Below are 12691 nucleotides of genomic sequence, written 5' to 3'. Positions count from 1 at the left end.
ATGTTTTCAAAATGTATGTAATCTAAATATCATCCCATCCCCCCTTGAAAAAATCCACAATACAAAACATACTTATTGCCAATCTTTCAAAATGGAGATATCCGTTTTTGCAATTGAATTCGCAAGTATGATAGTAGAAATTAAAAGATTGTTCTTAAAAAAAAGAGAAAAGAAAAGTTGTCTAAAACCCTAAATCAGTGCAATTCCCAAAGATAATTAATTAATAATTCCGATGACATTAATGCTAGTGCTCAGTGGGTAAGAGTCCCAATGTCTTATAAACAGGACACACGACCTTCAGTGTAAACAAAACCAGTGCCTGAAAAATCAATGATGCACATGAATGATGACATTGGGCAGCTCATGCTCTGAGTACAAAGCAAACTTTAAACAGACTGTACACATGGTCACTTGGAACCTTTGTAAACAATAAATGTAAGTAAGTATCTAAGGACTGGTGCAGTTCTAGCAGAGTACAGGGGGATGTGCCTCAGTATATGCAGTGCTCTTATCTAAAACCCCACTCTGTCTAAGTGCATTATCACTATTCAAGTCTAAAACAAGCTGCTGGTTTGACTTTATCTGTAACCCCTTATGTAGTGTACAGTAAATAAACCATGTGATGCTTCATGAGTTCAGTGTAAGCTGGCCTTCCTGATAATCCAAACCAAATCTAAACAAAATACCTAATAGAAGTATTGCTGCTATATGTGCATTCTATGCGAGCATAGAAATCATAAACATACTGAAGCATATTCATTATATAGAGTAGATATCTGAGTGGTCTGCTCTGACCACAACATTAGTTCATATACTGTACATTTTATATTTACACATCTATGTACATGCACATTTTGTACAATTCTTTAAGTTTTCTTTTGTCATTTGATATGTTTCAATAAAATATTCTGTTGTCCTTCAAATGGACAATTTACAAAAAGCACATCTATGAATCCCCTCTTGGGGCAGTTTTGAACTTCACTTCACAGCGGTGATACAAATCAAAGAACAAAGTGACAATATGCAGTATATCCAGTAAATCTTTTCAGAAAGCATTAACATCTGTACACTTTACAGTAGTTGTCAGGCGTAAAATATGAGTTCTGGGATCTGTCCTCCCTGCACCCCTGTCCCATTAGTGCTGTCCGAGGAGCACTGAAACTGGAACGTGACCTTCCCACACTGCACCTCTGTCATGCCCTCCTGCCCAAAGTAACTCAGCTCGTTCCCGTCCAGCACCACACTGGCTGTGTAGAAGGTGTCCGGCTCTATCTGAACAGGGTACTCAAACCAGACAGGGAATGTGTTACTGGAGCCATCCGAGAAGTATTTACTGAGGTTTTGTCCCAAAAGAACTCCCTGTCTCTTCAATTCGATCTTTGCACTGTACTCGGCTGATCCACAGCTCGAGCCGTACAGGCCAAAGCCTGCAATGAACACTCTCTTGTCCACAGCAAATTGTATACTGTCACAGCGGCCTCTGTACCTCCACTGGTTGCTCCTGTAGGCACACGACTGAAACCTGTGGCAGCGCTGAGGCGCCAGGCCTTTTCTCGGCTGACTCACAAACTGCAGCTCCGGCTTCTTGGCGGCGGTGTACCAGAGGAAGATGTCATTGGTCTCATTAAGAGTCAACACGCCTGACTGCGCTGCGCTATTGGCAAAGTCGTCCAGCGCCATGGCAGGCACTCGGATAAGGTACATGGCCTTGCCCAGTACCTTGCGCTTGTTGTCTGTAGAGGAGGTGATCTCCTGTCTCTGGCACTCGGCCTCTGCCCAGCTGAGTGCCGCTTCAAACACCACAATTTCTTTGGCGTTGAGCGTCTCTCGCTGCAGGATGCTCTCCAGAGTCTGGGAGTCTATGTCACAGAAGCCCTCTGAGCGCAGAGCCAGCTCAGCCTGAGCATCGATCACCTCCCAGCACCTCTGTGTCAGCTCAGGCTCCTCAAACAGACAGCTCTGGGACAACAGCACACATGCGTTCTTTGCACTCAGGCTGGTCTCCAGGAAGTTGACACAGGAGCGCGCCAGATGAGGCACGATGTACTTCTTAGCAGCGTACAGCGTGGCCAGCACTGTGTCTGCGCTCAGGTCGATCTCGTCACAGTAAATGTACCTGTGGAACAGGGACACTAATATGAGCACATGAACAATGAAGGAACTAAAAGAGTTTGAACAAAGGGTTCTTACTTTAGCATGGCCAGAAAAGCGGCTGGTTCCACATCTGGAATACGGATTTCATCCTCATTTTCAGCCAGCTCTCCATAAAACATGGCATGAAACACTGAGCTGCCCACAGCCAAAACATACTGTTGGGAGACAGACAAAGAGCCTGAGAAAATCCATGCTTTAAATAGGAACTGTAAAAATCACATTACTTAGTGCACATGTTCGGCTTTGTGTCTCCAACAAAAGATTAACCTTTTTTGTTTCTCTGTTCTAATCATAGAGTCAGACCTGTTGAGTTTGTTGCACAATTGGAGTCAACCCATTTTCAAAATAATTCAGCGCTGCCAGCAGAAGAAAAAGATAGCAATCACATTAATTAAAAGAGGAACTTCTAATAACAGAACAAAATAGATTACTGCACAAGTTCAATTTGCTCAAATAATGACTTATCAGATATGATGAAACCAAGTGCAAAACTGGGACTATCAGGAAGTAATACATGTATGAATAGCCACTCGAAGGCTATTCCTGTTGTAGTCTTTTCTTGAGCAGGTTGGTCTGAGCACAATGGTGTGTAGGTGGGTCTGTGGGCGGTATATATTTTCTCATGGAGATTCTGCAGATAATGAATCCTGCTGAAATGTAAAACAAATCTAAAATGCAAATCATACTTGTGATTTCCCAGTTCTATTAATCCTTTATTATTCTTCATAAAGTCTTCATCTCAGTCACAGTTGCTTATTTAAGTGTGTAGAGCGCCATATATTTACGTGTATTAGAATATGATCATTTCCACCTTCTGACCTAATCCATTTTACAGATGTCCACATAAATTACTACTATTATCCAGAGGCTGCATCCGCCATATTGAATAGGTATAACTTGGTGAATTAAATCTTAATGCAGGTCTGAACCCCAGCCAAATGGCCATAATAAAGGCGACTGCACTAAATACCATTATATGTCTAAGGAGAGATTGAAGTTTAGTGTTCTCCTTAGTGCATTCACTACAGCAATTTCAAAATTACAACCTTGAAATGACAATGAATGTGAGTGCAGTTTTTAGGGTATTTCTAGGCAACAGAACAAAAGACTCATTTGTATATGCTGAAAAAAGTGCACAACTGTAACATATTGCTGACTTTTGTAATTGGTTTACACATGTTAGCTCAGTTTGCTTATATCAGACATTTTTTCACTTTTCATTGGCCAATTGTGATAGATTTGTTCCTATTGTGTTGAAGAAAATACACGAGATAAATACCTTCCTTCTCTTTTGCAAGGAAAGTGGATGGCACTAGCTGTCCAGGTTATCTTCAAATTGCACTAAAGCCATCAATTACACACAGTACATTTGGGCTCTCATAAATAGAGATAGGAGATGACATTGGCAGGACCTCTGATAGTGGAGACCTGACAGACAAATCTATTTCCATTGCAGCTTAATGACTAAAATGTAATGTGAATGATAAAATCCCATTCAAATGCATGACAGATGATTAATGCTTTCTATAATGAACCTATTATAATGTGTATGGGGGAAATCAGCCAGGCCACATACAGGAAAGCAGTTAACCTTTAGGGCCATAAGCATATTCCTGCAATTATAATAATAACAGCAGCCATTTACACAATCCAGGCAATGTGTCATTTCCTTTCAAAAGCTAAGTATACTGCGATGTATGGCTTTTCGAGGAGGGCTGCTGGTGGTGATTTGGATTAAAAAGTTGAGTAATTGCAGAGCAGTTTTTGAAAGGCGAAAGAGACAAAAGCGGTCCATTCTGAGTGAGATATGACTGCAGAGAGGAGGATATCCCTTCCTCTGTCTCTCCTTCAGCCTCATTTACATAAATAATTGAAGACTGTCTCAAACAGAAAGACAGACACATGGTGCGGAAGTGAGTGCACAAAGCGGTCGACTCCCAATATGGCTGGCAATGGCGAGGTTTATTCTTCTGCTGATATGAGACAAACTATACAATAATTGCACTTGTGTGTTCATTTCCTCCCTGTTGTTGAAGTGTTTTTTTGGTATTGTTGGAGAGATACTTACTCTGTGCCCGGGAAGTCGCTGCGTTCTTCCAGGTTGACCCACCACAAAGTGAACATCTGCCATCAGCTCATTGTTAAACATCACCGAGTTTCTATATAAAGAGGGAGATAAGAAGGGACGTATTCAGTTATTCTAATACACCAGTAGTAGTGCAGTTAAAGAATGTAACAATGACAAAAAGTTAATTTGCGACAGTTTCATTCCTTTTCAAGTCTACACAATGAGCCTGGTATTTCAGAGATCGAAAGTGTGATGCTTTTTTACTATACTCAGTCTGATGATATAGAGAATTATTATTAACATCTACTACTGAAATATATTTGTTTCCATTATTTTATGTTTTGACAAATATGACTTCAGTAATTGATGAGTAAAGTCTGCCAATGAGCCAGCTACACACATATTATTGATTCAAACTTCAGATTATTTAAACTCGTAAATCTATATAAATACCGGCACCAGAGACAATGAACAGGATGGAAAATTCCCACTGTGAAAGACTGTGGCCAACAATAAAGCGTTGTTCATATATTATTGAGTGGTGGAACATGTCACCGCGCTGGGTAAACAGCCCATGATGTTCTGGAGGGACTACAAAGCTGCTCAGACGCACACGTTTAGCTGGACAGCTGGCCTCTTTTATTGATAAGCCAAAGTAAATATTGAGCTTTTCCACAGCGCTTTTACAGCGCGTCAGCCTGTTGTGCAGAGGAGAGGAGCCGGTGCCTGTCCTCTCTGTGCTGTCACAGTCTGCAGGAGAGAGGCTGTAAACACATAATCCTGGAGCAGAGGGAACACCCACTACACTCACAATGTACAGCATCTATACATCCCTGCACTGTAGTACACGTCACATGTATCCTTGGGTTACTTTCACTTTTAAAACAGTCTTACTAAACGGAGGGTCTGATATACTTTTATGCATGCAGACGTACCTCTCTCGTATTGTAGAGTACAGTCCCTGCCAGTTGCAGTTGTGTATGGTGTTGTTGTTGTTGAGATTCTGCTGCTGGTACTGCTGCACAGTGGTGGTGGAGGAGGACTTTTTGGTTGGAAAGATATCGGCTGCCATCTTCTTCTTCTTCTTGCTCCTCAGAGTGATGATCTCATAACAAACAGGGGGCAGCTTGGAGCTGCCACTGGAGTTCCCTTTTTTCGAGCTTTTACTGGACTTGCTCTTGACAGACTCTGGTAGCATTAAAAAGAAAGTCAGACATTTCATGTTCCTCGCCTTGGCATCCACCATGAGTGTGTTGAACTGCCGAGCAGTGGGGCATACAGAGATGGGCCGGTGAAGACAGCTCTACAAGACTTCAGCTGCACCAAAGCCTGCTCCTGTTAGAGGTGACACATTTCTGGAGTGTATCCTGTTTTCACTCCTCCTGCTCCAAAAGCACTTTTCCTCGGTCTAAACTTTGACATGTGGTCGGAGGTGCTGCTGGGGCTCCCATCTTGCTGTCCATGAGAGCTCTTCACATCACTTTACCTCCCTGCGCTCCTCTCTTCCTCTCTTTTTCTTCTCTCTCTCTCCTTCTCCCTGCGCGGAGCTCAGTGTGACAGCTGCAGATTTAGAGGCGCTGCAGTGGTCCTGAGGCAGCCTGCCCCCTCTCTCATCCCCCTCACCGTGTCAGATCTGCGCCTGTCCTCTGTCCGTGTGTCTCTGCAGCGTCTGTCCTGTCCGCTCTGGTCCATGGAGGTCCGCACAGGCTGCGCTGATGCTGCCTGTTCTGCTGACTCCAGCGGCTGAATGAGAGCGCGCAGAGAGATAGACAGACCCCCACCCTCTCACTCAGCTCAGCTCTCTCTGCTCTGGCCAATCCAAGCCTCGCGCTGCTCTGATTGGTCCAGTCCACCGGTGCAGCGCATACTTAAATATGTAATGGACAACGGCTCAATTAAAGTGACAGTCCTGCCCCATAAGGCTGATAAATCCATCATCACTCACAGTGTGCTACACCTGCAGCCACGGCAGGCAGTTTGCTCAACATTAAATCTTCATGTTATGATTCAAAAGGCCAATGCAAATGCACACAGCATGTAAGGATACGATAAGCTTAATTCTTACATTGTTTGAAAAGCTTACATTTTTCTTAATATAATTCCTTTTCTCTTTTTCACGGATTTACAGAAACACTTGAATTAGCTTGTCATTGTTCCCTTGGCTGCTCTGATTGGTCCTATTATCTTTAAGCGGAGCAAAACTGTTTCATGGCAATTTATCATCAATGCCATTCTTTAATCAACAAAATAAATAAAAAAGTTAGTTTGTGACAACATCTGCTTCTCTCTCCTCATTTCTCACCTGTGTGTCCCCAGAGTTGGCACACTGTGTACATTTGACTCACTCCGCAGAAAACATTTGGCACCCCATCATGCATAAGACATTTTAATTTCAACCAAGTCAGACAGTGCCAGTGACCCAAAAACCCACAACACAGCGCTACTTGGATCCTAAATTAACCTTAACATTTCATAATAACAGGTCCAAAATAAAGAGTCAGGACTCTAAAAGGAACTGAACCAAGATGACCCACTAGTTCATTTCAGGTTGGTTACAATGGTCCAAAATTATTCCTCACTTTCCCAACACAATCTCCCATAATTCATGTGTCACAACTTTCATAAGACATGATGGTAAAGCTAAAAACAACTATCATGCTGACAGCACACCAGCAATACTTCCTGCTTCAAGGACAATAAAAAAGAAACACTTTATAATTAGACGCAGACATCGCACAGACCCTGCCTTTACAATTTGTACTAAAATAAATATGAATTTATGGGTTACATGAAAAAATGGATACAGCCTCTTTAAGCAAAGGCCCAATCAAAAGTAACACAGGTTCACTCCAGGACAAAAACCTTTCTTTTGACAAACTAATTCATGGACTAAACTAAAACATATGCTTATCCAAACCAAGACTATTCCATGATCACAGTGGACTCCTCATACCACATGAAGAAAGGTCCTCAATCTGAGAACCACTGTCCAAACCTATTTGCCTCTTGTATGTATTTTTCCATTGCTTTTCTTGTTAAGTCATCTCTTCAGGAGCTTACACAGTGCTTTGAATGTATTACAGCCTTTGCACTATGTATAATGCATGGGCTTCTTATGCTCCTCAGCTTTGGCACTACGCTATTTTAAGTGCTGACACGATTTAGCTCTTTGCTTGAGGAAGAAATATTATGAAATGGTTCCCTTCTTAGTTATAATCTGTTTGTTCATTTTCCACTGACTGTTAATGTGTTGTTTTTTGGAATTAGACCAGTTTTATATTGCTTTGAAAAGTACTCTAATGCAGGAGACGATGGTGTGGCATTGAAAAGGCCTTGCTTGAACTGTTGTCACTCTATTGATTTGGGCATAAAGCCTAATTAACTGTCTTGGGCTGAGAAGCATTTGGCCACAAAGCCCCTTGATACAGTGCACTGTCGAACGGGGGGGATTTGCTATGGTAACATTACCACCGGGCACCATACTCTCAAATTGCAGGCCACTAGAGATGTTTCCAAGGTAACCACATCCACAAGGAGCAGGAGCATCAGAAATGGAGAACAAAAAAAAAACCAAAAAAAACAACAACAATCAGGTCTAAATCGGGTCATACGGACAATGCATTATCTAAGAAGGGAATTCAAAAATGTTGGGGCATTAATACTGAACAAATTGCAATGTTTTTTAATCACTATAAAACCTATTACATAAAACAATATTCAGTGTTACACCTGACATGTTTGATACGATTTAGTAACACATGTCTGAAAAAACTGGGACATGGATGACAAAAAAAGAAAAGCAAATGCTAAAAGGTCATGGGGTCATATGCTTGGATCAAAAAAATACTAAATACATCATTATTTAAAGAAACATAATTACTACCATCATCATCAACAACTATGTCTTCTTATTTTTTACAAACCCAGATGTTGTTTGATTCTTACATTTTGATGTTCAAGGTGGATTATGTAACTTTACTAAAGGAGAGTGGTCACCTTCAGTGCTACATGGAGGTGCTATTGCGTTGACCGGAATGTTCCACAGTATGTTATTAAACTGTCTTAAATTTATTCGATCACGTGTCATGCTCATAAATTCCTTTAAAAACATGCATTCTTACTCTGAGCATGGACACCTCTCCTCAGACCTCACCTGTAACACTGTCAAAACAATCAAAGCATGTCCATGGAAACAAACAGGTGGACCCATCACCAGAAATGTTACATAGTGCACCATTAAACAAAGAATGCGAATAATTTTTGCAGCATCATGTGCTGCACTGTGCCAAGTATACCATCGTTTATTTTTGTTTATGTACAAAAACAGTCTATAGTTTGTGTTCTTTTTAATCTGGTCCTTTGAGCTCTTGGACTCGGTTCAGACCCACAAACCCTGCATCTATTGATCTTGTGTTTTCTCTACTGTCCTTAAGCATTTTCTGTGCTAAAATTACTCTGTGAATCACTATGTTTCCAGGAGCTAGTTTTATTTACTGGGATAATGTCAAATTATTTATAACACTGTAAAAAAGACAAACAAATGCCTATAGTTTTTTTATTATTATTATTTTTTTTTATAAAGATATAGATTACTACTGTATGGTCACAGATTGTTGGAGACTCAAGCTCTTTAGAGGTCTCGGATGGACTGAGCCACTCTGTCCCCATTAATAGCTTTAACTTATCTTTTTTCTTCCAGTTTCATTCCCTAAAGTATTTTTTATTGTTTGTTTGTATTGCTTTTACTTTGAGTGCATCCTTGAGTACATCCCCATTGCATTGTGAATGAATTCGGGCTACATGGCGGCATTGTATATGGGCCAAATCCTCCATGTAATTTCTTCTTCTTTTTCCTTTGCGTAAAATGATTAACCCATTATCCAAACAATCCGATATATTGTAAAAAAAAAAAAAAAAAAAAAAGAGAGTCTTTGTTGAATAGTATTTTGCACTATGTACATATATATCTTCTTTTTACTTTAAATTCTATTATTTAAATGTTTGTATATTTGTAAACATTGTCTTGACTTTGTGAGATGTAGATATAATCCAAACCAATTTCCTATCACATCACCTAATTGACTTTTGTTTTCAGAAATCAAGAACTATTGAACCTTCTCCCAGCTCCTTGATTACCTTTAGTACTATTATCAAAGCGCACATATAAAGTCAATGGATGGTGGAGCATCAAATCATACGGCTGTGTCAAACCAGTGTCTGACCCCACAGCCGGGGCGGGACACAAGATAAATATGGTGTCTTTCCATATTAACCTGGATGTAGCTCTGCTCTGTGTAATTGCATTTCTCTCCATTCATCAGCACAAAACGTAATCTTGTTTTTCACACATCCACCGAGTGAGAGAAGGAGTACTGATGTTGTTGTCACGGCGTCATTGCACCTTTGTCTCACACTTCACCTCAGACAGGGCCCGGATTCTTATAAACAAGTTAAATTACCTCAACAGCAATTTTGCCCAATTTGCTGACGATTCAAGATTATAACGTATCCGAAATCTTGCAAAATTCTGAAAATGAACTGTGTTAAATATGTACAATTTAACTTTTATGGTCGCGGCATCTGCTTGTCTCCATGGAGATATTATTGCTTTGCCTGAAGTATGCACGGTATGACTTTAGATATATATAGCATTTATTCATCACAGGTGTTTTTAGTGCTCAAAAATAGAAAAATTCCTTCGGTGAATAGAGGCAGCTCTCCACAGATCTGAACTGTGATGATAGATTACAGATTATATAACTGATAGATGATAGATGATAGATAGGTTTAATCACCATCAATTGTAGACAAAGCAATAATATTTCAGTGGAGGCAAACAGGTGGCAAATATTACTCAGTGAGAATCCAGTTTTATTATTATTATTATTATTATTATTATTATTATTATTATTATTATTATTATTATTATTATTATTTATGCAACAAAAACATCTGTAACTGAATAAATGCAAGACAGAAATTTAACACCGCTTTTGGGGCATTCAAGGCAAAGCAATAACATCTTCCATGGTGACAAGCAGGTAGCGTACACCCCGCCAGAAAAGTTACACAGTGCACCTTTAAAGGCCCATGCAAACTGTTGTGTGTGTGTTGTGACTCAGATGACTAAACTGAGCGCTCATATTTGGTTTCAGTCCTTGGACAGACTTCAAAGCCGGCCGTAAGAGACAGAAGTCCAGCTGTGCTTTTGTGAGGGCTCCTGATGACAGCAGCACAAACACCTTTATCTTCAAAAGAGTTTTACTTCGACACACGTCCGTCCTTCTCAGAGCAAACTGCAACCGCGGAGACAGGCCAGGAAATACTCCACAAAGGACCTGCTTCTGACAACAAGATACACCTATACTGTGGTAAAGGGCACGTCTAGTAGTGGCACATACATGTCTGATACTGGCTCATGTAGTAGTACTAGTAGTATTATATACATTTCTGATACTGGTTGATGCAGTAGTAGTAGTAGTGGTAATAGTAGTAGTAGTAGTATATACATGTCTGATACTGGCTGATGCAGAAGTAGTAGTAGTAGTAGTACTATATACATTTCTGATACTGGTTGATGCAGTAGTAGTAGTAGTAATAGTAGTAGTACTATATACATTTCTGATACTGGCTGATGCAGTAGTAGTAGTAGTAGTAGTAATAGTAGTAGTAGTAAATACATATCTGATACTGGCTAATGCAATAGTAGTAGTAGTGGTAGTAGTAGTATATACATGTCTAATACTGGCTGATGCAGTAGTAGTAGTAGTATTATATACATTTCTGATACTGGTTGATGCAGTAGTAGTATATACATGCCTGATACTGGCTGATGCAGTAGTAGTAGTAGTAGTAGTAGTAGTAATAGTAGTAGTAGTAAATACATATCTGATACTGGCTAATGCAGTAGTAGTAGTAGTGGTAGTAGTAGTATATACATGTCTGATACTGGCTCATGCAGTAGCTGTAGTAATAGTAGTAGTAGTAGTAGTAGTAGTAGTAGTAGTGGTAAATACATATCTGATACTGCCTAATGCAGTAGTAGTAGTGGTAGTAGTAGTAAATACATATCTGATACTGGTTCATGCAGTAGCAGTAGTAGTAGTAGTAGTAGTAGTAGTAGTAGTAGTAGTAGTAGTAGTAGTAGTAGTAGTAGTAGTAGTAGTAGTAGTAGTAGTAGTAGTAGTAGTAGTAGTAGTAGTAGTAGTAGTAGTAGTAGTAGTAGTAGTAGTAGTAGTAGTAGTAGTAGTAGTAGTAGTAGTAGTAGTAGTAGTAGTAGTAGTAGCAGTAGTAGTAGTAGTAGTAGTAGTAGTAGTAGTAGTAGTAGTAGTAGTAGTAGCAGATACATGTCTGATATGTGTTCTTGTATTTTCTGTATTCCAGTTGAGGAAAACAACAAGTGTAAATTGTAAAACAGCTATTTGGTAAAAACAGGAGTAAATGATCGACGCTGCCGGACACATTTTAAAAGACATTTTGTTGGATGAGAACTATACGGAAACAATGGCCAGGGACAGACAATTGTTGTTGGATAAAAACCTGTAGAAATAACTGCCTGAGATAAGGGACAAGTGGGTGTTTTTGTTTGAGTCTATGAGCCCACCCAAACTTCCAATTTTATCAACCTCAGCTAACCTCCATGATGACTAATCCTCAACAACTAAGCAGCGAGCCCTCTGCATTTTCTCTCTGTTTCTCATTAAAATAAGATAAAATGTTTTCTCATTGCATCTATATTGAGGAAATATCTTCTTTCAAAAATGTACTCATGAATCACTGCATTTCTAGCGTTCTGAATACAATTATGAATAAAAGGCCCTGAACCTAATTTTCCCCATTGTATATGAGCAAAATGTGTGCTGCTGTAGTACAGTTATAGTTTAGAAGCAGCTCTTGAGGTCATAATATGTCTGCTGTGTGCTGTCTCCATCTAATTAGAAAGCATTTTGTTGTCCATTAATCATGAAGTGCACGCTAACATGCTATTTGTTGGTAGCATTAAAGTCAGTGGAAAACTCTGCTCCGGTCTCTGAGAGTCATGAAAAATGCTTATAAACTCATCGTAGTGAATAATTTTAGAATGCTCAGAATGCATAAGGTGAGGAAAGTGAGGAATAACTTTGCACCTTTTAAAATAAACTTGAGTTTTCACATTTTTTAAGGCTGTAAAAAACAAGTATAGCACCTTTAAATTATTATATTTATTGTGTGGCTGTAATGCAAAATCTATATCTGAATGTATCTGTCATACGTTGGCCTGTTTAGTTCTGCCATCACTGTGGAAACGGCCACTGCTATCCGTGGATTTCATCTTTGTGTTAGGCAACATGTTAAGGACTTGTCGCCATTGAAAAGATATGATATTTTATTTTAGATTAGTAATTTCTATAGAAAATGTTTTAAATGTCATCATTCTGAACCCCATGGAGGTCTCTGTAGCGTTTTATCAGGTGTGCCATATGGACAACA

The 12691-nt window shown here is 39.7% G+C and overlaps 1 protein-coding gene across 3 annotated transcripts; it reads right to left on the bottom strand.

Annotated features, from left to right (window-relative positions):
* Positions 1 to 1083: 1083 nt before the first annotated feature.
* btbd3b (BTB (POZ) domain containing 3b) lies at positions 1084 to 11328 on the bottom strand. 3 transcript variants are annotated; one of them, XM_055162719.1, is made up of 5 exons: positions 11311 to 11328; positions 5158 to 5231; positions 4223 to 4313; positions 2191 to 2309; positions 1084 to 2116 (listed from the first exon to the last, which is right to left on the bottom strand). In XM_055162719.1, exons 3-5 carry the CDS (start codon positions 4301 to 4303, stop codon positions 1084 to 1086), a joined length of 1233 nt encoding a protein of 410 aa, XP_055018694.1. In that variant the 5' UTR covers positions 4304 to 4313; positions 5158 to 5231; positions 11311 to 11328. The 3 variants fall into 3 exon arrangements, with proteins under 3 accessions (XP_055018694.1, XP_020777158.1, XP_020777159.1); XM_020921499.1 differs by lacking the exon at positions 11311 to 11328 and adding an exon at positions 5395 to 5444 and having other exon boundaries at positions 5158 to 5355; XM_020921500.1 differs by lacking the exon at positions 11311 to 11328 and having other exon boundaries at positions 5158 to 5489.
* Positions 11329 to 12691: the final 1363 nt, after the last annotated feature.

Source organism: Boleophthalmus pectinirostris, unplaced genomic scaffold (assembly GCF_026225935.1).
Source record: "Boleophthalmus pectinirostris isolate CB_2022bp ecotype Guang Dong unplaced genomic scaffold, ASM2622593v1 HiC_scaffold_5, whole genome shotgun sequence".
NCBI lineage: Eukaryota > Metazoa > Chordata > Actinopteri > Gobiiformes > Gobiidae > Boleophthalmus > Boleophthalmus pectinirostris.
The sequence above is the reverse complement of the archived record's forward strand: the minus strand, read 5'-3'. Positions and strand labels throughout refer to the sequence as shown.

Coding starts and splice junctions, on each gene's coding strand:
- btbd3b (XM_020921500.1), bottom strand. CDS start 5,468: ATGGTGGATGCCAAGGCGAGGAACATGAAATGTCTGACTTTCTTTTTA. Junction 2,310..4,222: donor AGCGACTTCCCGGGCACAGA/GTAAGTATCTCT, acceptor GTCTCCCAACAG/TATGTTTTGGCTGTGGGCAG. Junction 2,117..2,190: donor GCTTTTCTGGCCATGCTAAA/GTAAGAACCCTT, acceptor CCTGTTCCACAG/GTACATTTACTGTGACGAGA.